Source organism: Pholcus phalangioides, unplaced genomic scaffold, assembly GCF_987345545.1.
Source record: "Pholcus phalangioides strain wild (caught in Gottingen) unplaced genomic scaffold, Ppha-v1.0 ptg000016l_1, whole genome shotgun sequence".
Taxonomy (NCBI): Eukaryota; Metazoa; Arthropoda; class Arachnida; order Araneae; family Pholcidae; genus Pholcus; species Pholcus phalangioides.
Window position 1 is genome coordinate 2,714,955 of NW_028301609.1, and position 27,499 is coordinate 2,742,453.

At 35.2% G+C, this 27,499-nt stretch overlaps 3 protein-coding genes across 4 annotated transcripts; 2 read left to right on the forward strand and 1 right to left on the reverse strand.

The window, feature by feature from the left end:
• Nucleotides 1-177: 177 nt before the first annotated feature.
• On the forward strand, nt 178-4,667 carry LOC149074880 (optic atrophy 3 protein homolog). Its single transcript, XM_089245818.1, has 3 exons — nt 178-444; nt 3,122-3,467; nt 4,378-4,667. The coding sequence occupies exons 1-3, from the start codon at nt 303-305 to the stop codon at nt 4,397-4,399; spliced, it is 510 nt and encodes a 169-aa protein (XP_089101944.1). The 5' UTR covers nt 178-302; the 3' UTR covers nt 4,400-4,667.
• Nucleotides 4,668-5,047: 380 nt separating this feature from the next.
• On the reverse strand, nt 5,048-16,801 carry LOC149074881 (uncharacterized). Its single transcript, XM_089245817.1, has 7 exons — nt 16,595-16,801; nt 16,382-16,497; nt 14,174-14,318; nt 11,375-11,496; nt 8,256-8,366; nt 6,738-6,935; nt 5,048-5,233 (listed from the first exon to the last, which is right to left on the reverse strand). Exons 1-7 carry the CDS (start codon nt 16,698-16,700, stop codon nt 5,120-5,122), a joined length of 912 nt encoding a protein of 303 aa, XP_089101943.1. The 5' UTR covers nt 16,701-16,801; the 3' UTR covers nt 5,048-5,119.
• Nucleotides 16,802-17,026: 225 nt separating this feature from the next.
• On the forward strand, nt 17,027-27,163 carry mRpS22 (mitochondrial ribosomal protein S22). Of its 2 annotated transcripts, none has more exons than XM_089245820.1 (8): nt 17,027-17,156; nt 18,964-19,148; nt 19,857-20,021; nt 21,381-21,524; nt 22,660-22,743; nt 24,219-24,364; nt 26,767-26,866; nt 26,986-27,163. In XM_089245820.1, exons 1-8 carry the CDS (start codon nt 17,045-17,047, stop codon nt 27,100-27,102), a joined length of 1,053 nt encoding a protein of 350 aa, XP_089101946.1. In that variant the 5' UTR covers nt 17,027-17,044; the 3' UTR covers nt 27,103-27,163. The 2 variants fall into 2 exon arrangements, with proteins under 2 accessions (XP_089101946.1, XP_089101945.1); XM_089245819.1 differs by having other exon boundaries at nt 17,029-17,156; nt 24,189-24,364.
• The last annotated feature ends 336 nt before the right edge of the window (nt 27,164-27,499 follow it).

Here is a 27,499-nt window from a genome sequence, read left to right on the forward strand (position 1 = left end):
CCCAAAACTGATGTTAAAACACTGAGCTATAAGTAAATAATGAAAAAAAGTTACTTTACTTATAGCTCAGTGTGTTAAAAACTATCAACGGACATTTTTTTGGAAAATTTTGAAAATAAATCACACATTTCCTTCTCTCAAAGATCTTCCATATGTTCGAGCTATTCTCAAAACCTTGGTTCAAGTCGTCCTGATCTGAGTAAATAATGAATTTCGTCAATGATACATCACATCGCGAAACATGTCTCATGTCATGAAATTTCAACGATTTGAGCCGGAAATCCGTTAAAAATCTAGAAACAATGGTCGTCGGCGCTTTTCCGATCGCGAAATTAGGAGCTCTAGCTCTGAGGCAAATTAGTAAGCCCTTAGCTAATAGGTTGAAAATCCGAGCTAAAAATAGCCACTTCTTTCGGACTTACATCTGTATGCCACCGGCGCAGTGTAAGTATGCGTATGTACACCATTTAAATTTAAAAGTTGATCGTATCCCTTTGCTATTGCGTGAAAAATTAAAATAATTGCACTAGAAATTACATGTTGAAGCCCTGCCCGCCTCTGACCAGTGAAAGTAGCATGACAGAGGTTTCATTACTTTATTTAATTGCTTTAAACCTAAAAAAAAAAGTGTTGATACCACAGTTGTGATCAGCTGAATTTGGTTTTTCCAAATTTTATGTACAAATGCAGCCAGTCCTCCATTCGAAAAAGTCTATCCGCTTATAGCAGGTAGACCATCAGCAGCTACTCACATAGCACGAAAAACATTTGCCATTTTTTTTATTCAGATTATGGAAGCCAAGTGGCAGCACCAGTATAACATGAGCTTCGGAGAATCTGCTTACATCCCTCGTGGGACAGAGCCTAGGTCATGTCTGGTCTTACAGTATAACATGAGCTGCCTTGCAGTCATATATAGTTGTCAGACATCCTCATTTCCAGAGTATCCTACATTACATAAAATTCACCCTTTTGTCCACGTTTTCAGGTTTCTGGATTTTTTCCCACATTTTCAAACATATATCTCTTCATTGAGATAAGTGTTTTTTTCCATTGACCAGTAACTGTTTAAATTCTCCGAATTTTTTGTTTTTATTAGCGGTTCTGTTGTAAATGGGAAAAGTTATTGTGGCCAGTTTTATTGCTCTGAATAGGTGCGCCATCTGTTGTGAAAATTAGAAAAGTGACATCAGTAATGGTGTTCGCATAGCCGTCCTTTCTGTTTTCAAATCTACTTCACCGCACACAAACTCCGGTCATATATCGCCATACGTCAATTTCCAACCTGTGGAGTTGGGTGGGAAATGAAGGCTCCATCCATCGGTGGTCGCCCTAGGCTCGGTAGGTAAAGAACTTGCTTCTGATGTTCAATGCCTGGATTCGAACCCATGGACCTTGATGGTAACCTTCATAGTGGAAGACGAGCATCTTTACCACTGCGCCACTCGGGCACTGTTGTGTTTTCAAATCTGGTAACCCTACATATGCCCATAGTGACCAATTCTCTTCGAGCGTGAATGTGAGCTGATCCTCCTGTTGGAAACATAGGCAGAGATAGACTGACTTGAAAGGCTCGGGAAGGGGGGGGGCATGATATCAGTTTATATATATATTAGATCAGTCGGCTCCGCCATTGACGCTGGGGGGAAGGGGCATTACTCGTATCTCCACCCATGGTTGGAAAGTCTTGTCACAAAGAGCAACAGACCTACAACGATGCAAATATTCAATCACTACTACGTAAACTCGTACTGCTAAGTACACATGCACACTTCTGGCAAAACTAATTTGGTAGTGAATCATGCTCAGCAATAGACCATAGTTTTGCTCAGTTGGAAAGAATGTGTGACACGAAACCATTGTAACTGACAATATAAATATGCTAGGCGCAACGCATATACACACACATTCTCCTCACATTTACCTATTCATTAGAAATTCCAGAGGAATGCTTACAAAGTGTATTTACGGTCAAGCAGTAGTATTATATGCACAAATTTCCAAAAGGGAAATTTGAGCGAAAACATGTTTTCTTCATGATGCATTTTTTTAATCCTCAAAAACATAATTTAATGAGGTTTGTTGCACCCGGTAAAGAAATTTGACACAGGTTTTATCAAAACGTGAACTAAACCATACATGTGCTTCATAAACATTGCTCTGGGGAATTTCGAACAAATTGGTGCATGTCAGAATGTGCTGAATTTTTGTGTGACCTTAACGTAATTATGGTGTCAGAGGTCTGGTTTGTGTTCTAATGGTGCTGCCATGTCTTCTATATTGGGAGTGATATAAAGATGCCTGAATTTTTGTTTTGTAAATATTGCATTAAAAGTGTGCCTGCCCTCTGTGAAGAGAGACCTTTTCTTTAATGGGGACCAGCTGAATCGCAGGGCTGCAACTTTGGGGAGGGGTACAAGGCACTGGAACAAAGAGGGAAACACTCAATTCACCCTTCAACATTACAAGGAGGTATCAAAAGTGTACTTGTCCCAGCTAACCAAGCATCTAGTTGCAACTCTGCATTTAATTGTCCCTCGGCCTCAGCGAATGTTAAATGAATTGTCGAGGGAAGAGTTTGGCATAGTTTTTTATAGTTCTCAAAGCACGAAATGAGATTTGGCTATGTTACGTCAGACAATTGCATTCTTTTCTGGAAGCTTAGTTGCTGACGATCACTTTACCTGAAAGAAAAGAATGGTCTGACCTGACACAGCCAAGTTTCATCTCATGCTTGGAGGACTACAGTGGTAACAGCTCTACTAATTCCCAGATCAATGCATTTAAATTTGCACAGGCATTGATTCAACGTGTGGCTAAATTTGGATTCATGGATTTTTTTTGTGATACGATATCAACCTAAGTCCACAGGTCATTTCTGTTTTGAAAGAAGCAGCCTATAAATCAGAATTTACTTTCTCAATATGGCAGAGAATAGACAGATGTGTTATGACAAAGTTTCAGCATGGTAGGATATCAAACATAAAGTGCTTGCCCTGTAGACATTGTCACTTTTGAATGTATTTTAGACCTTCTACGGAAAGTTTTTCACCTTTCATGTTTGATCATTATGTCTTTTATTATGATGGTTACTTATCAGTTCATTTTCTTTCTTTTCTAGTTTATCATTGGTGTGAAGTCAACATCAAGATGCGATTGCTTAACTTAGGGAAACCTTCTGAAGTGACCAAACTCAATGAAACCATGGCTATAGAACTAGGGGCTGATATTTTAGGAGAATCCACAATTTTTCTCATAGCCGTTCTAACCATAACAGCGGAGTACATAAGATCAAGCCGAAGTGAGCATGCCAAAGAAGCTGCAAAAGAAGACCGGTTACGTACCTTTGAAAATGACATAGATGAACTGAAATTTGTTGTCGAGAAACAAAACGCTGAGATATTGAGTCTCACTAGAACATGTTTTGCTCTAGAAGATAAACTTCAAAAACAAGAAAAACCTAAAAAGTGATTGTATTTAACTATAAGTATCTCTTCGTGTGCGATTGCGTAGATTAGATATATCATAACTGAGAGCGAGACAAATTGAGATGAAATCGATAAATGTTTTGTTATTGAAACTTTTTTTTTTTCTTTCTTGAGATACTTTGAGAAAGCATTTAATGGAATTGGATCATCTCTTGGCATACAAAAATAACAAGCCATTACAATAAGCCAGTAGTTCCCCAACCGGTGGTATGTGTATTCTGGGAGGGGAGTAAATTATGCAAAAAATTATCGGTAGCAATGGGAAGAATGAGTAAATGAAATGCAAACCTCAAATAAGGCACAATATACAAAGGGGGCCCTACATGTTTGTAGGGCTGTGCAAGCCTCATATGCATGTCCAGGGATCAGATCTTACCAGTGGTTATTAACCAGGAGTCCTTAGTGGGGTTGTGGTAGGTCTGTATGCTTAAAAGAGAAAAACATTTACACTTTGCATTTATATTTTTGTGTGTGCTTAGTATTCTGCAAATGGGGGGGGGGGGTGTCCGTGGCCATCTTATTGGCACAAAGGGCCTGTAAAGATCAAAACCTATGCCTTATACATATAAGTAATCAAACCTACTAGGCACTTCTTGGAATATGCAAACCTCCTACACATTTGTAGGGAAGCATGAAAGGTTGGGAACCACAGCAGTAAATTATAACCGTACCCCTTGACCCATGAAGATTTCTGAGTAGACTTCATAATCATAAATTCGAAGGATGAAGAAATTAATAATCAATGACGATCTTGCTAATACTCAAACAGTATTGACATTTTCTGCATAAGGGAAAGAAGCTCTCAATTCAGTTGTTTGTGTTAAGTTAACAATTAGTTGAGAGGATTTTAATGAAATGTTTTCTTTCTAACACAAAGCATACATTTCAGATCATCGTGGTTCTGGAAATGACCATCAAGGTTCAAAACTAATTGGCACACTGGAAGCAGTTTATGGAGTGAAAAAAAAACACATGCCATCAGAAAACTGAGTGTGTTGCGCAAGACGAAAGAGATCATATGGTTGATTAATAAGGAGGAAATATTCACTGAGCAGACTGAAATGCATGTTTTATAGATAAAAAAGAATTGTTTATATGTGATTACATTGTACATGGAAATAACATGTATAGTATTGGAGTTCAGATGAAATATAAAAGATAGCAAACATTTTTCTCTTATTGATTGAATGAAATCTCACTAATTTGCGAAACTTAATCTTGGGTTGGTCACCAAATCTTAACTCATAATTACTCAGTGGAAGAAATTTTTTCCTCGTAAATTGAACACTGTAATCAGAATGAAGCTCAATGCCTGCATATAAGTCGAAATCAGTGTTTCGAGAACTAACTTTATATCCTCTTCAATGTTCCAGCTGCCTGTCATTTGAGTGGTTAGCGTGATAGCCTTTGGCTGTGCAGGTCTTAATTCGAATCCTGGTTCAGGTATGGATACCTACTAATAAATTCCTTGAAAAGATCATATGGATCTCTTAGGAATACATAAAAATTACATTATGTTACATCAAGCAAATCATTTCATAACATCAAGTTTCATTTGTATTCAAATCAATATATTTATTTATAAAAAACAGTCAAAACTTCAACAAATGTATACAAAATATTAGAATATCCTACAAAACAGTATATACATGAATTTCAGATAGATCCAGTTCTTCCATCTTCATTTTCACAATGGGATCCTCAACCTGAACTTCTGAGACCCATGATGACAAGTCTATGTCAGTCTGTAAAAAAAAGAAGTGAATGGATCTGACTTACGTGTCAGCAAGTGCTTTAAAATATTTTACAATTAAAACATGTTTGAAAGGTAGAATTCCCATACCAGGGAAAGGGTTCCAGATTTTGTCATTTTGTGTTTAATTGTAGATCATGCTATAGGTGTTGCATAAAAAATTTCAAACATGCTATTCCGTTTTATTGGGCCTTTAACTGTCAAACAAATCACTTAGATGGTGTGCTTTCCTGAAACAAAGTATTGAGCAACCCCGCTGTGCATTTTCACATACTTGGTTACAAACCCTATCTACATTTCTATAACATGTATATGCTAGTTCGCAAACTTGGCAATTCAGAAATTCTCAGTATGTTTGGGCTTTAAAATATCACAAGTCGCCATGGCAATTAAAAAATTATGCATTGGCTCCTTTAACTGTATGTCACTACTGAATTGGATATTTAGATAAAATCCCCTTTGTTAGTACAATATACACAAAAGAACTGGCTGTGTAAAAGGAGATGATGTTTAAGAAAGGAAAATTTATCTCTGGCCGATAGATATTCCCTCCTTGTAACGTGTATATATAAGCTTGGTGAGATGGTTTAGTTGATAGTTAAAGCTTAATTGATAGTTTTTCTATATATATATTGTATTAACAAAGAAGGTCGTCTTTCTCTAAATATACATCGTCATCTGGCGGTCTTGATGTCATCTGCAAACTATTAGCGTAATGTTGCTGCCATTTATTGCATGGGGCCATTTGGCATATGTATATGCTCCAAGGGGAGGGAATATATATATATATATATATATTCTATAGGTAGAGCACTTGTGTGGCACACGAGAGACAGAGTTTGAATCCCCCGAGGGCAGAGATGAATTTTCCTTTTCCAAACATCTATATCTCCTCACACAGCCAGTTTTTCCATATATATATATTCTACTGAATTGGAGTCTGAAACAACACAATGCTTTTTGGAATATATGTTGATGTATTTACTGACATGATTGTCACTTGATGTCCCAAAATAGTCGAAAAATACAAAAAAACACCACAGATTATGTGAATTCCATGTTAATTCTGCAATTTATACCTAGTACGTGCTGAAAAGTATGTCAGATTTTTCACCAATATTCCTATAACTTCTAAAAATGAATTTAATGGCAGTAGGAGTCATGAGATTTTAAGCATTTTACATAGCAGAATGTATGTGTAAATAGCTAAAGCCCCCTCCTTTGTTAACCTGTATTGCATAATTTTTTTTAATTTTGCGCTCTCCTTAAAAAAATTAGGCATTAGCCAAATTTTTATTTATTTTTATGTGCTTTGTCAAGGCCAGAGCAGGTTAAAAATGTGATTTTCCATCCCTACATAACTAGTATGGTTATATTTTAAATATACTAGGAGGTAAAATAGGTAGGGCAGAGGGAAACATAGGTAAATATACTATAAAATGAATGAGTGAAATTCATTTTTCACAAACTTTTAAACAATCGATCAATCTACTTGCCTGCAATAATTCCAAGCTTTTTTCTAAGCTGGGAGACGTCACTAAAATTGCTCCTTGTCTGGTGATCCTCTTACGTAGCCACATCCAAATGCTGACTTGACTTTCCACCGGCAAAAAACATTCAAAGACATTATTTAGAATAATAACATCTGCAGCTTCTACAACTTCTGGTAAGTTGCGAACATCTTTACATATCACCTACAACAGAAATAAACGTAACTTAACAGATAAAAGTATATACAGGGTGATTATAAAAAAACTATCCCGACATATGGGCCCCTAACTATCATACCATTCACAGAAACTGAATGAAATTTTGGCATAAGGTATTTTGAGGTATGCGCTCAAGAATGATATGGAAAACAACAGTATCACTCTAACAGTTACGGTTACAGTGAGAAAATTTCGAAAATATCAAATGGCAACACCAAGTTTTTTGTATTGGAATGTGATCTCCATTGTGAAAAACCCTAAATAGCGTTCGAACGGCAACTGTAGCATGAAAATCACCGGCGGTAGATAGGCTAAAAGTGAGGATAACCAATAAGGACAGAGACAGGATAAAATAAAGCATTTTATTGTGTTTCACAAATTTTCCACATAACCTTGTGGAGGACTAATCAGGCTGGGATCTCAGCCGAAGAAACGGTGTGACGAATGAAACGAACATTAATGCTCTGGTGCACGGCAAAGTCCTTTTTACTTTTTCCTTGCCTAGCTCCAGGGATTTTCGTGCTACAGGTGCCATTCCAACGCTATTTAGTGTTTTTCAGTATGGAGGTCGCATTCCAATACAAAAAACTTGGTGTTGCCATTTGATATTTTCGAAATTTTCTCACTGTAACCATAACTGTTAGAGTAACACTGTTGTTTTCCATATCATTCTTGAGCGCATACCTCAAAATACCTTATGCCAAAATTTCATTCAGTTTCTGTGAATGGTATGATAATTAGGGACCCATATGTCGGGATAGTTTTTTTTATAATCACCCCGTATATATCTGATACTGTGAAAAAAACTGCACCCATATTTTTTTCTTCACTGGAGAAAAAGGTACTGAATTATTCAATCTTATTACTTGGAAGCAACAGAGCTTGGTAACACAAAACATGCCATATACACAAAGGGTGTACACATCGATTTTGAATGAATGGGGAGCATTTTTGCTAAATGTGGCTGTGTAAAAATACAACTCAGAGAGAACATTGATTGTAGTGATAGTTTGGATTAATAAGTACCCCTCTCTGGGGTATAGTAGCCTGTCGATAAGATACTAGTATACTATACTAAAGGATGTTTAGAAGTGTTGCGAGTTTGATATCTAGTTGATCGTTGTCGGAATCTTTCCTGATGTGGAGATACAACTGAAATGGTGACAAGATGGCCGTAGAATGGATAACTACCGCAAGAAGTTCCCTCCCTAAGGGTTTAGGCTAAACCCTTTCTTCGGGCACACACACGACCGTACAACACATGCTAAAAACTATATAAATCAACTAAGCAAATGTCATACTAACTTGGATACGGTCATTCATTCCATATTTTTTGATGACCAAATCTTGAAGTTTGCAGAGATCCACATTGAATTCTACACCAAGTATTCTACTTGCATGACTGCAATAATAAGCCTAAAAGAAAATTTAAACAATGATTCAGAACATGCAAACATTTTACAAATTACGAATATAATTTCCAATTATTTAAGCTGTATGAAGCATAGCAAAGTTTCAAGATTTAAAAGAACTTGATCTTTATCTCCCTTCATATATGCTGCTTGTTCATTGGGCTGGTACGAAAATTTCCCTTTTCTCTGTGAACAGAGCGGATTATCCATATCTCGGATTGTTCTTTACAAGTATGGGGGAATGGTAGGTCGCCTGAATTATATCAACAACATAAAAGTATCTAAATACTGGGGATCCGCCAACCTTCAGAAGATAAAACTCTAACTTTTTTTTAAAAAATTCAGCAAACCTACTTTTGCATGCCAAATTTTTTCTATGATTTTTTCTATTATTTCTTCTACCCGAAGATGCACCTCTCAAGTGTACCACTTGCGCCATTGGTGATAAAAAATCTGTTAATCAGTAATTAAAAATTTATTAAAAACATTTGGAAGAAATTGTTCAATTGGAATCGAAGGGAAATGCAAAAATTATAATTAATCATAAAAAAAGTTTTACCTACCAACCAAGATTTTTATCGATCAAACATTGACACAGAAAAATAATTGAGAATATTTTCTGAATGTCTTTTTCGAGCAAATCCATTTCACACCTAAAACATTAATGTCATTCAAATGTCCCATAATATCAATTTAATATGCTAGATGTTGCATTCATGTCTTATCACTATGAAACGAAACATTTTAAAGTTTCATTTCTAGGAACAGTTTTACCTCGTTCAAAAGTGGAAACGAAATACTTTTTAGAACTTTATTGCAAAAGAAAAAATATTTTTTGTAATGAGGTAGAGCCAGTCAAATTAACTCTCCAAGTCTTTAAGAAATTGCGAGAATAAGAGACTTTAACACTTGCGAGAATAAGAGACTTTAACACTTGCGAGAATAAGAGACTTTAACACTTGCGAGAATAAGAGACTTTAACACTTGCGAGAATATGCTACTTGAGGCCTTCGAATTAGGTGAAGTTCAACGTGTTCGTCACAGGCTTGAGAACACTGCTGCTTATTTCCAACTCTTTGCTGATAAATGATGCAATGGAAAAATTGCAGTTCAAAAATTTTCTGAATGGATTTTCTTTTTTAATTTTTGCTGTAAGTCTTAAAGTAAAATTTACATTTTTGTCAGCCATTGCTGACATACCACCCTTTCCCACTGCTACAAGTTTGTTCATAGGAAGTTGATATTTTTCCTAAGTTCATAATTTGATACATTTTGTCACAACATCAGAAATGTCTTCCCCTGGTGCAGTTTCATGTGAATAGAAAAGTTTTCAAAAAATTCTTCAGTCACATGCATATTGCTATCACAAGGCTGAAGAAATTGTCATTTGAGCCACATCTAGAACATCCAAAATTATGTTGAGTACTTTTGAAAAACACTGAGAGGATATTACTTCTAACTGATAGTGCAACAAATTATCTATTGCTGTTATTCTTTTAACCACCATACATCTTGGCATAAAAAATACTATGAAATGCTTGCACATATTTAAGACAGACGCACTTTCTGCAGCATTTATTATCCATTTCTTTGTTAAGGAATCGTCATTGCTAAAAAGCTTGGAATTTTTCACAAATATATAACTGATTTCATATATTATGCAGCGGCTCTCCCTGCTGATTCATTTGGATTTATAATTTTTTGACGTATATATAAATACGTAATTGCTTCGTACATTAATTTTTTAAATTAAAAACAATTTTTTTGTATCTTGATGGGACGTTGTAGGCTGCCCATTGGGCTGTCTGGGGCTATATGCTGGCCACGAGTTTGCCACCAGTTTTACAGGACATTCCAGTATTTTTCATCACCATTTGATGTTTGACTAAAGGAATGCCCATTTTTTTTCAATGATGCTTACTGAACATTTTTGTTATGCTAAATGTTCTTTTCTTAAGATTCTAATTAACAGATGTATAGAAGCCCTGAATTTTCATCCCCTCGCCAAAAAGGAATTTTGCCCACACACAACTAGCTATGTCCTGTATTTTGTGGTGTATATAAATCCTGATTTTCCAAAATTTTCACTAAGAAAATATGGCTGGCATAGCAATGCCTATTGAATTTTTACCAGTTGTCTCTCCTTGTGAATGGGAATCGCTTTCTGAAGAAAAGAAACAGTAGCCGCGAAAAACAACGAACTCTGTTGATGACAATAATTGAAATCTGGCAATATGAATTAATAACCCGAAAGCTCTGTAAACATTGCAAAATCTAGCATTGCCACACAAAATCCAGAAAGTTGACAGGTCTGACACTCTGCTTATATAGTGTCAGACCTGTCAACTTACTGGATTTTGATGGAAAATGTTTTTTCGGGTTCGAAGACCGTCGTCCGTTTGAGTTAGTTCTCAACGTTTCCCCAACACTAGTGGTTGGTATCATCAGAAGAATTGATAAACTGGATCAAAGTCTGATAAATTTGATCAAAGAGTTTATCAATTCTCCTGATGATGCCAACCACTAGTGTTGGGGAAACATTGAGAACTAACTCAAACGGACGACGGTCTTCAAACCCGAAAAAACAATTTCCATCAAATGATGGCCGCAAATACCTTATCAACTATTTCTGGATTTTGTCTGGCAACGCCAGATTTCGAACTCTGACACCCATGGGTTCTGGATTTTGTCTGGCAACGCCAGATTTCGAACTCTGACACCCATGGGCGGAGATACAAGAGGAACATTACAGCCAGCATCAAAGAGGGAGTCAACTGATCTAAGCCCCCCCCCCCCCAAGACTGCCAAGTCTATCTCAACCTATGTTGATACCTCAAAAATCTGTAAATTGAAGTTACTCTTAGACATAAAAAATTCAAGTACTATGGTTATAAAATGATTGCAAAATCCCAAAATTTGCAAAAATAAAATTTTTCATTGTATAATAACACAAGAGCATTTTAAATTTGAACTATTTTCTCACTTTTTACACTAAAGATATCAATTACTCACTCCGTACAGAACGGCCCCAAGCCTTGAGCCAACATCAAGCACAGTTTTGCCATCCAAATTTGGTAGAAGATGTTGAAAGATGAACATTATACCTTCCATAGCGATGGAATGTGAAATGAATGCTACATAATAAAACAGAACTCAAATTGTAAAATTAGCTAATTATCTTATAAATATAACAAAATGAATACCACTAGTACTTAACTGTACATGCACTTCGTACACATTCCTCTGCAGAATTCCTAATGAACTGGTTACATGCCGGAACGTTTTGTGTGTGTATATGTATGCCACCACCCCCCCCCCAATGTATTTTTGTTGTTGTTTTGCTTGTTTCATGTGCTGGTGCTTGTCATGCCTCCCATATTTTTGTGATGGATGATGATTGTGAAGTGAAAATGGTAAATGCTTGAAGTTTCATGTAATGTAAATATCATGTTGAACAACTGCCTGCTCTTTGTGTAGAGACTTTAAATGGAAGAGCCAGCTCTCAGTTATGCCTCAAAGTTGGAAAACCACAGAAAACCAAATTCAGCTGACCACCACAGTGTCACCAATGGAGTTTGAACATAGATCCTCATGATTGCATAACGGCAATAAAATTAACACTGAAACTCTGAGCATATTATGTAATATAATTTTAGCAACACAGTTTCAGATTTGCATTGCAACACTGAATGTTGCAATGCAAATTCATGGTTATACTCACTTGGCTTCACACGATGCAGCCCATACAAGAATACTGAGTAATTCAAAGGTCAAGAAACATTTAAAGCTGTGTTTTGGTAAGTACAATGAAACATGAGCATAACAAGACTATATATAACAATATTTTCTTTGGTGCAGGTGGAATTTCTATTTCATAATAACATGAATGCTCAAACTGACTACAATGATAACCTGTCTATAACAATATTTTTCTAGGTCCCTACAGCATCATTATAGACAGGTTTTACTGTAATTAGTAAACAATAACGAAATATGCACAGGCACACACTCAATACAACATACTTACATATTGATTAATTTTAAATGCAAAAATGGTGACTACTGTGTCCATTCAATGGCGCTACACTAATAACAAAAATTCCCAGCTTTTAAATTCTGATCTGTTTTATAATGACTCATACGATGTCATTTACTTTTAAAGAAAATGAACGTTTTATAACAAAAATTTTCATACTTCAAATATTTTGTAGTGTCTAAGAAAATGAATGTTGATGATGAAACCGATACTCTATTATGCCCACAAAATCCCTAATGGTAAGACAGAAAATTTATCTAATCTTAGTTCATTAATTTCAGCATAGCACCATCAGACGTTTTTCTTTGTTCAAAATAAAACCTGATACCTTTTCATGCAAATACAGATTAGATTATGTTGCCACAAGTTTAAGGCAAATATCACATGAGCGTTATTTGCAGGTACGTGATTTTTTGTGCCAGCTCCGGGAGATAAAAAATAAACTAGAGTTGTCCAATGATCAGAAATGTATTTCTGGTTTTGCTGCCTGTGGGCTACTCTAATTTTTCCGCTTTTCTCCAAGTGTGGTCAAATTTTCTCGACCACTCATACCTAAAATTTGCTGCCCTACACTATAGCCCGCTTAGCCCCAGCCCCTGTGAATATGCCCCTCTCTCTAAGTCACTCTTTTGATCACTCCCATGCTTGAACACTTTCTTGGTCATTTTTTTATCACTCTTTTGGTCATTCACTGAACTAGTTGCTTGCTCTCTATGTCACTCCCATGCTCACACTCTCTAGTTCACTCCTTTGGTTGCTCACTTATTTCAGTTGTACTCTAAGTCATCCTTTTTGATGATTCACTTGCTTGCACTTTTCCTTGGTAATTCTTTCAGTTGTTCACTGGCTTGATCCCTCCTATGCTTACACTCACTCTGTCACACTTTTTGTCACTCACTGATCTGGTAACTCACATACTTACACAGTTTTGATTGCTCACATGCTCGCACACTGTTTTTATCACTCAAAGCTTGCATACTTTTGATAAGGTTGCATATGCCCTACACTCTTCCTGTAGCTCATTGATTTGGTCCCTTGCTCTCTAGGTCAATCTTTAGGTCACTCACATGCTTGCACACACTCTAGGTCAATGTTCTCATCATTTACATACTTGGTCATTTTTTTTTTGGTCACTCACTAACCTAGTCCCTTGCTCTTTAGGCAGAGGCATATTTGTGGTTTTACACCCTTGACCTATAAAAATTTTGCTGCGCTTCTCCTATTGTAGTAATTTTCTTGACCCCCCCCCCCCCTTCTTCAATTTGCCGCCCTGGGCTATAGCCCGCAAAGCCCCCAGTAAATATGCTTTTGCCGACAATCACAGACAGCAAAGAGCATGCAGCACTTCATGGAAAGGGTTTTTTTCTATAGCAAAACCTGTTTCTGCACTCAAAAACAGCGCTCGTGTGATGACTGCTCTTGAGATGCCGGAATTCAGGAATTTTCGTGTAAAGGGATAATCATGCTTGTCTGGCATCAGCATAAAGAAGGTCCTGGCAAGCTAAAACAGAGGAGTAAACCTTTAATCACTTTGGCGCTTAGATCTTCCATAATTGTAGAGAATAAGAGCTTTCAGTTGGAGAGAAATTTGATTGAAATTCCCTAGATGTTTCTGAATAGAAATTATGTGCAGCTTATATGAACATATACTGTTTCTATGAAAACTTTTTGCCTCAAGTCATTTTTCTGCACTGTGACTTATTTAAAAACCTTATTTTAACCCAAAGTTACAAAACATGAATGTCGGTAAATTTATTAGGAAAATTCTTACTCACTGATTGGAGAAACATCAGTTGAATGGCAATTTCTGCAATAATTCCTGCTCAACAGTCCCTGTTCAACTAGAGCATCGATATCCTCGTCATCGTTTAGAAAACTATCTACATGAAGAACAGGTGTAACATCATCAGAGCCACAAATCTGAAAAATGTTGAAAACCAATTCAGATCAAGAAACATTGATATATAAATCAACTGTATCATTAATATTTAAAGGGAGAAAAACACATGAAATTACAATCCCCGAAAATTTCAGTGTTGAAACACAAAAGACACACTTGATATATAGGATGTGTGAAAACTCCTAGACACATTTTGAAAATTAATATAAAATAAAAAATCAACCAATTTACAAAAACGGTGCAGTTTATGCTAAAATACTAGCCCTAACTTTTTTTTTAAGTAAAAAAAAAATTGTGCAAAATTTCACTCATCGATAATTCTCTGTCATGAAAATCTTGACATAACATAAAATTCAACAGTACATAACTAATGTTTATGACAATTTGCTTTGAATAAAACTATTACATTTCAACATGAGCACCCATTTAGATGTAGCCGGAGTTACAAAGGGTGCTCAAATTGAAATGTGATGGTTTTATGAAATGCAAATTGTCATAAACTTTAATTATGCACTGTTTGTGCTACAATTTATGTGTTGCGTCAAGTTTTCGTTTTGAAACGCTACCTGTGAGTGAAATTTGGACATTTTTTTAAATTTATCAAAGAAAAACTCTAGGGTCTAGGCCATAGTTTACCAACCTTTTTTGTCCCATCACCCCTTTCTTTAGAAAAAATTTTCCCCCAACGCAATCATCCAATGCTATACCCGTAGTTTCTACTGCCCCTAGGGGACATTAATGCCCACGTTGGATATCACTGGTCTAGGCCAAGAAAGCTCAATCTTTAGGATAGTATGGACCACTTCATTGATTTAAGAATATGTAATGGGCCACTTAAGTGAACTATAAGTGTGCCATGTATCACCCAGGTGATCTGGAAATGTGACACAGGCCATTCGAGTGATGAAGAACGTTTCCGCGGGTAACGTAAGTGATGTGGAACTAAACTGTAGACTGCTTAAACACTCTGGGACTGTGCCACAAGTCACTTATGAGATCTGTAAATATGTCGTGTATCACTAAAGTGATCTGGGAAAGTGCCAAGCTACTTTAATGAAGTGAAACTCCACCGCAGGCCACTTAAGTGATATGTAAATGTCCTGTGGGTCTATCAAGTTGCAAAATTAGGTTTGACGTAGTGGGGTCACATTAGACAGCTTCGAGAGCCACATGTTGAGCATGTATGGTCTAAACCAATGATACCTAACGTGGGCGTTAATGCCCCTTGGGAGCGATGAAAAGTTCCAGGAGGCGGTATACATAGAATCCTATGGGTTAGATTGCAATGGGAGAAAAAAATTTCTGAAGGAGGCAATGGGACAAAAAAAGGTTAGGAAACAATGGTCTAAACCAGTGATTCCCAACGTGGGCGCTAACGCCTCCTGGGGGTGATGGAATGTTCCAGAGAGGCAGTAGAAGCTACAGGTATAGCATAGGATTCTATGGGTTAGATTGCATTGAGGGGCGCTGGGAGAAAAAAATTTCTGAAGATCTTCGATCATGCTGATCCGTTGGGAATACGTGAAGATCGTGTTATTATTATAGGGGGGGGGGGCGATGGGACAAAACATTTGGGAAACTATGGTCCAAACCATAGTTTTCGAAACTTTTTGTTCCATTGCCCCCCTTTATCAGAATTTTTTTTCTCTCATCGCCCAACAAGGGGAAATATTGCCTACTTGAGGGGCGCTGGGAGAAAAAAATTTCTGAAGAGCTTCGATCATGCTGATCCGTTGGGAATACGTGAAGATCGTGTTATTATTAGAGGGGGGGGGCGATGGGACAAAACATTTGGGAAACTATGGTCCAAACCATAGTTTTCGAAACTTTTTGTTCCATTGCCCCCCTTTATCAGAATTTTTTTCTCTCATCGCCCAACAAGGGGAAATATTGCCTACTTTGGGGAACACTGGTTTAGTCCGTGAAGTATTTTTGTACAAACCGCACCCATTTATATGAACTGGTTGATTTACCATTAATTTTTAAAATGAGTGCAGGACTTCTCGTCCACATCTTTATATACTCGATAAATTAATAGGATATTAGTATTATAATTAAAAAACAATAGTAATAAAGCACGTACGGATCCGGGGCGTTGAAGTACTTTCTCCGAGTCGAAAATGGCATTCAATGGTATCAGTGTTTTGATATCTTGGGCGATGGTCCTCAAGTGGAAATATGCGTTTGATGTACAGAGATCTGGGGAAATGAAAATGATAATATTAACATCTAAAATGAATTCAAAGTTTTAAAGAAACGAACCATTAGGAAAAGTTTCTGACAGCATATAAATTACCGGTACAACACATTTTCTTTATCCACGTGAGAAACTTTGGCAATTGCTCCCCATCAAGAGTATTTAAAATACTGAGAAAAGCGGACTTTGATTGCTCAAGACTCATTATTGCGAGCGTATATCTTTAACGCGATGTGTAAATTATAGGCGAAATTGAATACCGCACGCACACACGCGGTGATTTTCGGTTTATGTCAACAAACACATGCCGGTCGGATACAGTTAAAGAAATGAAGGGGAAACAAAAAAAAATGAAGAAAAAATACACTTTTTTTTCAAATCCGTCAGAAAACAATATTTTGCTACAAAAAAGGAATTAAATTAACTTAAAAACCGTAAATTCAGTTTAAGTTGTGTTTTTATTTTTTTCACAAAAAATTAAAATCTTAATCATAAAAAAAAAGAAGTAAACAAATGGTTACAGCCGTCTATATTAGAGTTCTTTTTCCCATGGCTTCAACTCGCCCGTTGTTGTTACTGAGCTTCACATACAAACGGCACAGTGATGCAATTTTGCGAAGAACTTTCGGATCTTCTGTGCTGTTGCTTAACTCAGGAGAAGGTTCGTTGTTCTTTTGTGGTTGCAGCTTATGTTATTTTCTCTCGTCTGCATTAATGAGTGGTTGGGAGAACCCTACTATAGTTCTTTTCAGGTTAACTTTGCAGTGGAGAGAAAGGTAGAGAGTGTACTCCTTCGCCGCAAAATAAAGTTCCCATAAATCGTAGTTTTATGGTGATCATTTGTACAGAATATTTCAATTTTTTTAATGATTTTATGAAAAAAAAGAAAAAATATCGTTTTGAACCGATGTTTCTTCGTTTGAAATTTTTAAATTAGTATTGGTTACCATTATCCAAAATCTATAGCAACCACAACGACATTTTCGCGGTATCCTAGAAATCGTCCATACCTTACCGAGGCCGCGCATCGATACATTGATTAAGAGGCTTTTGTTGCCATAGCGATAAGGTTCCCTCATAGCTTCCTCTTCACTGCAAAGTTAACCTGAAACGGATTATAGTATTATCAACCGAGTGGCTTGTAAATCACAAAACATAATTTTAGTTTGTTTTTTTTTAACCTTTTTATAAACAAAACGTTTCATCTATCATAAAAAAAAAAATTAAGAGAAGTAAACAAATGGTTATAGACGTCTAGACTAGAGGTCTTTTCCCATATGGCTTCAACTGGTCCATTATTATTGCCGAGCTTCCTATACAAAAGGCACAGTGTGATGCAATTTTGCGAAGAACTTTCAGATCTTCTGTGCTGTTGCCTAACTCAGGAGAAGGCTTGTTATTCTTTTGGGAACAGCTATTGTACAATCCAGGGCTGGACAAATCCAAGGTGCCAGGTCAGCTAATGATATTGGCGCCTAAAATTTCTTTTGTGCAGTTACTAAATTGCAGGCTGAGAGCAGCACAAAATGTTTGAAGTTTACAGCAGCAAATCTGTCAACATGAAAGAGAGTCACTATGCCCCCTGAAAAAGTCAAAAGAAGCATTATCTTGTACCTTTTTCTGTGGGTAAAAAATTTTTGGCGCCTGAAAATTTTTTCTGTCGCCTAGATTTTTGAGATTTTTCGAGTGATCCATTATTTGATATAGTTGATATAGTATTATCTTTTTTTATGAAGAAAAGAATTATGGGGCTATTCAAGTATTATGTCGGTATTGGAGGGGGGGGGGTCAGATTTTCTGAATTTTGAATGAGATGATTACATTATCAACCACCCTTTATTAAAATATGAAGTATTTTTGAGGACATCTTTAATTTTTGTCTGTATTTATTTAGTACTCCCGTGGAAAAACGCATTGTGTGGCCAACCTTGCGCTGTAGTTAAAACCAGACATGTGAAAATTATCATGACATAACAGTGGTAGTCGAACTCACTGTGTATATTCTCAAAGGGCAATCCCAATCAGGGGGAGTACATAGGATCGATTTTTGAAGAGAGGCACAAAAAGATTGGGGGCGTAATATTGAGTTACTAGCCTTCAAATAGCATTGAAATTAACATAAATTGACTATAACAGTGTATAAAGGTGTTTTCTTTCGATATTTTAATTTTTTTGGATCAAAAATCATTTTTTTATCACGCGTACGCCTCAGATCCCAATATGCCATAGAAGAGAGGGAAACGCTGATGGTGGGGTATAAAAAGTGGTTAAAAATCTGCTGATGTAATACTTAAATGGTCCCTATGATGGGAATTTTTCTTTTTTTTCCTGCAATTTGAATATCTTAACATTTTAACAAGGTAAAGAATTTGTCTATCTATTTTTTTATGCCATTCCATGTAACTATCTTGCATATTTCATGATTTCTGAGCATTACTATGGCAAATGTCTTTTCTTCTTCTTCTCAGGTCTTGGATCTGAGCAAGCACCAGCTCGGAATAGAAAAAAAATGGATGACTATTTTATAAATCCAACCGTTCAAAATATACTGATGAAAATAACTGGAATCAATTACGAAAAAGTGTTCGCACCTAGGAAAGAAAAATTGTTCGCCCCTAAGTATGCATTTGTTACAAAGGAAAAACTTGAAGAGGTAAGTATATATTATTGTATCTTGTTCATTAAATTAATTCATTTTATGCAATGTGAGGCTAACCATGTTTCCTCGACAAAAACTGAGATTTCAAAAATTTGAAACCATCTATTGTTGCCAAATGTAATGCTAAAAATGAGTGAATTTGACAATTATTGCTGAAATCGACAATGGCAGGAAATAAAGTGATGCTGCAAATCACGGTGGATTAAAATGAGTTCTGCAGAAAAAAAAATGTCGAGCATGGCAAAAATGTGAGATAAATACTCATATTTGCGGTCGCAATTATCATAATATAATTTATAAGTTTCAAAATCATCTTAATCTTTGATTTTAGTGAAGGAGAATGAAAATTCAAGTGGGTTTCATTGAAAATACGGGAAAAACGGGACATCTTAAAAAAAAGACACAGAACAGCCTTAATTATGGAAAATATGGGAATGTCCCTGGGAAACAGGTTATATGGTCACCCTATGCATTCCCTCAAAAAAATCCCCAATTTTTTCTTTTAATTGTGTAGCATTTTCTCAGTGGCAGCTAAATATTATGTCACATGACAAAGTGCAGATTTTTTCCTATGTCTGAGTTGGCACCTATGTATTCTTTACAAACCATTACCAAGGGTTTTTTTTTTAAATAAGTTTCAGTGGTACTATTTATGTGAAATCACAAATTATTTGTTTTTAATCTCTTGTGTGAATTATAAAGTTGCAGGCAGAAGCGGCAGAGAAAGCCTTGAAGAAGCTCCAGATGCCTCCTGTGATGGAAATAAGACAGCCAATAAACGAGGTGATGACCTATAATCCAGAACTGCAAGGCTTCACAGATAGTAAAGTTGTTTTTATTGACACTTCTCCAAAGGTATCAGATAGGGTAGGTTTGCTTTGCACTTTGTTAATACTGTGGGGTTTTGCTATTCGTGCTAATTACATAAATAATTTTTAAATCTAAAGCAGGGGTTCTTAACCTCCTATGTTCCCCTGATCCTTTCCAACAATGACGAAGCCTAGGAACACAGGTCACAGCCACATATTGGTTCATTGTCCTCATGGACCGGAAATCTTTGGCAATTTATGCATTCATTAAAAAAAACATACATTACAAAATATAATATAATCATAACAAGTATAAAATCATAATCTATATATATGATTGATTTATATTGTGTGTGTGTGTGTGAGGGGGGGGGGTGGTTCTCTATGCAAATCCACAATTTTCTACTGTGATCACAGCCAAATTTTGCAAATAAGGCTACTAAGGCTACTACAATCCTCCCAATAACTGAAGACGGTGCGGGTTATTATAGTTAGTCTAAGTAGAAAACCTAGTTCCAAGATCATGATCTATGTATACAATTATTAATCAAACTTATAATCTTATATCACATATAAAATTCTAATTTGAATATAAAACTGCATATAATTGCAAAAATTGCATATTGAAATCATAAATCTAATATAAAATATGAATCTGATACTCTGCTTTACCAATAAGATAGAACTATGGACTCCTTTACATAATAGGATTGTTATGTAAATCTCTAATATCTCTAATAGGGTTGTTAATAAATGGAATAGCTTCCCCCCGGAGGTAGTAAATTGTAACACAATTGACACGTTTAAAAAGAAATACGATAAACATGTTGGGGTAAATCGAGAAGCTATCCATTCTTAGAATAAGACAACCATAAGTATTCTTTATGGGCATTGTATAATATTTTATCATGTGTATATATTGTTTATAATTTTTGTTAATTACATTTTTAATTGGGTTGGTGTATTTTTGAAATATATGACATCCATATTTTTATGGGCATCTTTTTCTCAGCCACCTCGTTGGGCATTTTGCCTGTTGTGGCGTTGTATTTGTATAGTACACATGATAATGAAAAGCAACGTCTTATCATCCAAGCTCACTGATTCCTTAAACCTCTCCGAGGACCTTTCCCCCAGATTAAGAACAACTAATCTAGGATGACAGGTGCCATCTTAACAACCAATATGACATTTTGCCTTACCAGTCACAGAGAAAACTAGTGTAAGTTAAAATAATTAGAAGGAGCATTAATGTATAAAATGTGAAACCAAAATTTTTTTTAAATAATAGTAATTACTACTCAGTCCATTCAAACATATTATTATCATAATGCTTTATTTTAGTTGCATTAACAAGTTTAAATCTCTTAAATTGAAAAACATGAAATGATTACATGTTTGTATGCATTGTTTACAGGAGAGGTTTATCACTGTTCGAGAACCAGATGGGATTCTAAGGAAAGCGAATTGGGATGAAAGGTTCAAGATGAATCAGATTTTCTTTCCCCAGCCTGGAAGGAATCTCTACACTCCAATGCTGTTTGAAAGTCCTTACCTTGAGGTGAGATATTATATAGTTCTGTTGTTTTCATCATTAATACTCTTTTTATGGATATTGGGTTTGTGGTTTAAACTCACATAAATTTTCTATCAATTAGAAACAAAGTTTTCAATCATTGAAATGCCATATTTATTCATAGTCAAACCTTGTTCTAATGATAAACTTCAAGGAAATAAAAATTTTTCTTTGTTGTACTGGAGCTCGTTATAAAATGGTTTGCCACATCAGGGTTGGATTGTGCTTTATTTAAAGTATTTATATTTATAGTTCAACATCTGTACCTTTAAAAAGTGTCATTCAATGTTTGTCCCAGTTTATCCAATGATGTTGATTATCGAACATATCCCAGGTCCTGAGTGAGTGTTGGATAATTAGAACTCTACTGTACAGTATGAGTACAAGACAATCAGTTGACTAATATATTGCATAGACAAGTGTGTTTTTAACAATAACTCTGAACAATCTGTAGGATGCATCCCACAAAAACCCTCCCATGAGGGTATATGGGAAAAAAGTAGACTGTGTGTGTGTGTGTGTGTGTGAACCCAGCAAATCCTGCTCGTAGAGGAAGACATGCATACATAATCCTGAATTGAGTATCAGCATTTAGCAGTTCGATTGAGATGCCAATCTCTTAATTTACCCTAGCCCAGGGCTGGACAAATCACAAAATAATCTAAGCGCCAGAAAAAATTTTTGAGGCACCAAAAAATAAATTTACCTGAAGAGAAAGGTCCAAAATAATTCTACTTTTGATTTTTTCAGGGCATGGTGACCCCTCTTCCATAATAACAGATATGCTGCTATGAATTCTAAACATTTTGTGCTAGTGTAACTAAACAAAGGAAATTTTAGGTGCCAAAACCAATTTTTTAGTTGCCATGGTGACCTGGCACCTGAGATTAGTCCAGCCCTGCCTTTGTCTATGATACAGATTATACACCATCAGGTGACCCTGGGGATGATAACTCTGTATAAGTATCAAAAAGTTATCATAACAAGATATATGGAAATATCATATATTTCAATTCAGTGATATTTGTGATGGCTTGGGTAAACTTTACATTCATTGGCTTTTTTCCTTTACAATCTTTTTAGTTTTGGTGTAAAATCCATTCATCTTTAATCTTTTCAGAAATTGTTGGATGAAGAATCTTATGTGTATGTGCTTGATCGAGCTTGCGCACAGTTTGAGCCAGATGATTCGGTGTTTCATAGGGTAAGGTTTGGCGGATTTGTCCTGTTATTTCTGTTCGTTTAGGTTTATGTTCGAGAAGTCTGTGTATTTAAATGGAATTTTTATTCCTGTTAATTTTATCTATGTGTATTGCTATTTTTTAAAATAATTTAACCAGATTTTTTTTTGTTTTTGTATCATTGTTTTTTATTTGATATTTGAGTTTTACGTTAATTAATTTTGATCCCAAATATAATGTGCAATTTAAGTAAAGATTTTAGTTTATTTGTTAATATCATTTTTTGAGAATCTCGTGACCAATCCTTCAGTAAGCACTGTGTGACTTTGAGACAAAAATACCATCGAATAAACAAATTTTTTTTAAATAGCAAAGATGGCTGTCTTTTAATACAGTGGGGGGGGGGGCTTTTATTATCTGATCTAGTGCGAATCGGACTCCCCTTAGGTTAGTGTTTCTCAACCACTGAGCCATGGCCCGGTATTGGGCCATGCCATCAGACAAACCAGGCAATGGGTGATTCATCGTTTCACTTTTTCTCATTTATTTTCTATTAGTTGTGTGTATGACCAGACTTTCCACTCTCAAAAAGTAATCAACCACCGAACCCCTGACTTCCAAAGGTTGATAACCATTGCCTTTAAAATTTAATCACCATAAAGCTATGAATGATGGAAATTACACATTTCAATCAAAATATTTTTGTAATTACTATTCAAGGCAATAAAAATATCAAATGTGTATACAAAATAAAATTACATTGAATAAAGTTCTGTATTGCACTTGAAAATTCACAGCATTTTTGAAATGGGACTTTTTCTGTACATGCTTTGTAAACAGTATCTCCATGCAACATGTAAATCTCTTGCTACACACTAAGGTTGCAGCTGAATCAATCTGTTGCATTGCGTAGCATCTTGTACTTTATTTTACTGCTCCTATGTTTGCAAAGGTATTATATGAAACCGCTTCATATAACAAGAATCGTTGTGATTCAATGTCGTATCATAATTGATAAAATATTAGGCTAGAAAGTAGCTACAGCATTTCAACCTATAACAAAACACGCAACAATTACTTAAATGTTAATGATGAGGAATATAATGCTTACTGAAGGGTTGAAGTAAATAAATTCATTTGTGTAATAAAAATTTGTGACTTGAACAAAAATATTTTGAATGATTTTTTCATATTCGTTCTGAAAACACAAAGCTATTGGAAAATTGTGTGATTTATTTATTGTCTGTACAAAGGTTTTTAACAACTGGCTGATGCAAAGATGAATCTATAGGAAAGAGAAAATTCAACTGCCATTGTGGGGAATCAAACCCACGTCCTCTCATGTGCAGTTGAATTTTCTCTTTCCTATAGATTCATCTTTGCATCAGCCAGCTGTAAAAAATCTTTGTATAGTTAGCAGAGAGTGACGTCATCCTCTGATATTTATTGCCTGGTTTTTCTTTTTCAGACCATGATATTCTTCTGTTTATTTTACCAGGTCGCATATGCTGTTTATAATCATGTCAACCAAAATAAGAAGTTTGATGTATTGAGGTCTACGAGGCATTTTGGACCGATGGCTTTTTACTTGGCCTGGGAGAGTAAAATTGAAAAGATTTTAATCGATATGATTGAGAGAGAGCTGTGAGTGTAGTTTTTCTTTGGTTTTTAGCTGCTAAGCAGGCTTTTTTAGCTTTATTTTTTTATGCTATTCTTATTGAATGCTCTTGATTTAAAACTTTTGTATTTTTGAACACACACAACAAAATTGTTACTGTCAAAAAAAGCAGTAGTATAGGCTAAAATTTCTTATTCTATGTGTACTAATTAACAATGTGAGTATACATAAAATAATGTAAGTTGGCTTAAGATTTTCTTCAGCACTGGTCATCTTCAAAAGGCATTTGTAGATGACAATTTTTGTCTCCACTGCTATTCAGTTTATAACATGAACATATACTAACATTCATTACTTAGATACGAAAAACATTATTTGGTTATTATGTGCACATTGTCACCTTATAATGAAAACCTCATAGATAAAAAATTTTACAGGAAGAGCAAAAAAAAAAGGATGAGATGTCTTATTGAACAACACATGCATGGTACTTTTTCCTCCATAGAGAGCAGATCAGTGCCAGTTGCTTTTTTTAACTGCTGTAATAGGTGAGATATGTTCTCAGTATAAAGCTGTGAAAAAGTCATTCTCGAAAAAAAATTTCATATGAGGTTTTCATGATAAGGTGACATTATTAAAAGGGCTCTCAACTGTCCTACTTTTCTTACTTTTTGGTAAAATGTCCAACTTTTGGTCCTACTTTCTCGGATTTGTCCTATTTTCTAGTTTTTGTCCTACTTTTCCTACCAAATCCTATCTACAAAATTCATGTAATTGGTTTTAATTGAGCAGGGAATCATTGATATATTGCCAAATGGTTCAAATGTTGTAGTGTGGGTTCAACAAGTAGAGTAGTCATTAAAAACTTCTGTCTGGATGAAAAAAATAATTTTGTGTGTACTTTTCATTGTCTTGAACAGTAACTAGCAGTCATCATTCCAAATTATGGTGCACATTTTGTATATAGGTGAAACAAGTTTGCATTACAAAGCAGTTGAATACATAAGCCTATTCTAGGTTTGGTGATTCTGATCCTACCCAATAACATTCCATTGTCTTCTGTATTTTTAGGGCATGCAGAGCCATAAACAATATATACAATACTCGGCAAAGAGCTAGAAATGAAAGTGCTTCATTTTTCAAAAACGATTACACTGGTATTGAACAGTAAAATGTAAACAAATCCCTTTAAAAAAGAGATGACAACGTAGTAAAACCATCTGGTTCACCTTGACTTATTTACATCAGGGCTTGTAATTTACACATTTTGCACTGTGCTTTTAAAAGGGATCTCGAAGGAGCGTCAGTCTTAAAAATCTTACATGCCTTCATGATTTGCTGTGCATTGCCAAAGAGAAGGACAAGGAAGATTGGACCGAGGAAGACTCTAAAAAAAAAAATTTAATTTATATTGAGAGGAGAGACAAAAAAGAATTATCTGTGGTTGCTAGTACACTGTTTTGACCAAAAATTGTTTTTGTTACAAAGTCGTTTCTGTCATTTTGCTTTGACTTGAGTCAGTCTTATAGGATACTGAAATAGTGCTATGAAGAGAGAGAAAAACTTTTTTAAATAAAAAAAAATCTTTTTAGGATTTTTTTTGTTATGCTATGATTATGTTGTCTAAGTGGGGGGTACCCTCCCCCATCCTACTTTTTAGTCCTGCTTTTTCTAATTTTTTCAGTGGGAGCCCTGCGTTATTACATAACATTTATGTAACATGTCTGCTCTATCAATTAATTTTTTTTAATTGAGGTGCAGAAACTATACTGTACAACAAAGACCATCAAAATCTGTATATATAATTGTTACAATAAAAGAGGCGAACCTATGTGTGAAACTAAGACATGCATGGACAATTGCTTGGAAGAATGTGAGACCCACTCTATGTTCCACAATTTACAAGCAAGCGTAGTATGTGGCTTGTCCTGAAACTGCTGTTAGATAAAATCTCTTAATCTTTAAAAATTTAGAGAAAATATCAAACTGCATCTAATGAAATTACAGAGTGGTTGAATAACAGAAAAATCACATTATGCAATGTCAATTATTGAAAAAGACTCTATGAAGATGTTTACCACTGATTATAGGGAACTCAAACCAACAACAGCCTTTAACACATTAATGCCGGTTGGTAAGAAAATTTGTCATTCTAAATTTTAAGTTTTTTCTTTGCCAATAAATGATGGAAGTGGTTCCACTCATTTTTTGTTTTTAAAAAAATCAAAGTCGTCGTTAATGGGTTAAACTGAAAAAAAAAACATTTCCTCATCTGGCCATCAACAGCAAAAGTTCAATAAATTACTCATATTTAAATTAGACTGAATTTTACCAGCATTGACAAAATTGAAATTTTGTTATAGAATGTGTTTATGCTAATCATTGATACTTTATTCATATCTTATTGATGTAATCGTATCTTCTGCAGGGTAAGTGATGCATCAGACTTGATCAAGCTGTTATGTATTTTAAATCCTGGGTATCAGTTACCAGAGCACAGGGATACATCAGATTTGGAATTAATTGAGGTAAAGTTTTCCTTAATAAAATTCATTTTTTATGCTTATTTTTTTACTATGAATTTGATATTTATTCTCTTAATGAAATAAAAATTAACAAGATATACATGCTGTATATTTTTTTTCAGGCCTTTATAAGAACAAATGAATCTACTCATAAGGCAGATCTGCAGTTGGCATTTCAAACATACATTGAGTCACAACAAGAAAAAGAAATGGACGTTAAATCTGAAGCAACATCTTGAAAATGTATTGTGCTACTCATTAGTGACTTGTAAATAAACATATGTGGTTTGATGACTTAAATATTTTTTCTTATTATTCAATTCAGAAACTAATTGCCACTCAATTTTACAAATTGGCCTATTTTTCTAAACTTTGGTCCTGAAGAATATGGCATGTCTTTCCCTTTTGAAAAACCAATTGTTCAAAGTTTGTAAAAATGAGTATAAACTAAATTTTAGAAACTGAAAAAGCATTTTTTAATAAATTTATGTTGAAAAATTGCCATGAGTACAAACAAACAAGTTGTGTTTGAATGTGCAACATGAATATTCACTCATCTTCAAAATGTTTCTTCATCTCTGAGGCCATAAAAAATTTAACAATAGACCATTAGAATTCTAATGTTAAGCTACACTG

Coding starts and splice junctions, on each gene's coding strand:
- LOC149074880 (XM_089245818.1), top strand. CDS start 303: ATGGTCGTCGGCGCTTTTCCGATCGCGAAATTAGGAGCTCTAGCTCTG. Junction 445..3,121: donor CTGTATGCCACCGGCGCAGT/GTAAGTATGCGT, acceptor TTTCTTTTCTAG/TTTATCATTGGTGTGAAGTC. Junction 3,468..4,377: donor AAACAAGAAAAACCTAAAAA/GTGATTGTATTT, acceptor CATACATTTCAG/ATCATCGTGGTTCTGGAAAT.
- LOC149074881 (XM_089245817.1), bottom strand. CDS start 16,700: ATGAGTCTTGAGCAATCAAAGTCCGCTTTTCTCAGTATTTTAAATACT. Junction 16,498..16,594: donor AAAGAAAATGTGTTGTACCG/GTAATTTATATG, acceptor TCATTTCCCCAG/ATCTCTGTACATCAAACGCA. Junction 5,234..6,737: donor AAAGCTTGGAATTATTGCAG/GCAAGTAGATTG, acceptor TTTTTTTTACAG/ACTGACATAGACTTGTCATC.
- mRpS22 (XM_089245819.1), top strand. CDS start 17,045: ATGGCTTCAACTCGCCCGTTGTTGTTACTGAGCTTCACATACAAACGG. Junction 19,149..19,856: donor CAAAGGAAAAACTTGAAGAG/GTAAGTATATAT, acceptor TGAATTATAAAG/TTGCAGGCAGAAGCGGCAGA. Junction 22,744..24,188: donor ATGATTCGGTGTTTCATAGG/GTAAGGTTTGGC, acceptor TTTCTTTTTCAG/ACCATGATATTCTTCTGTTT.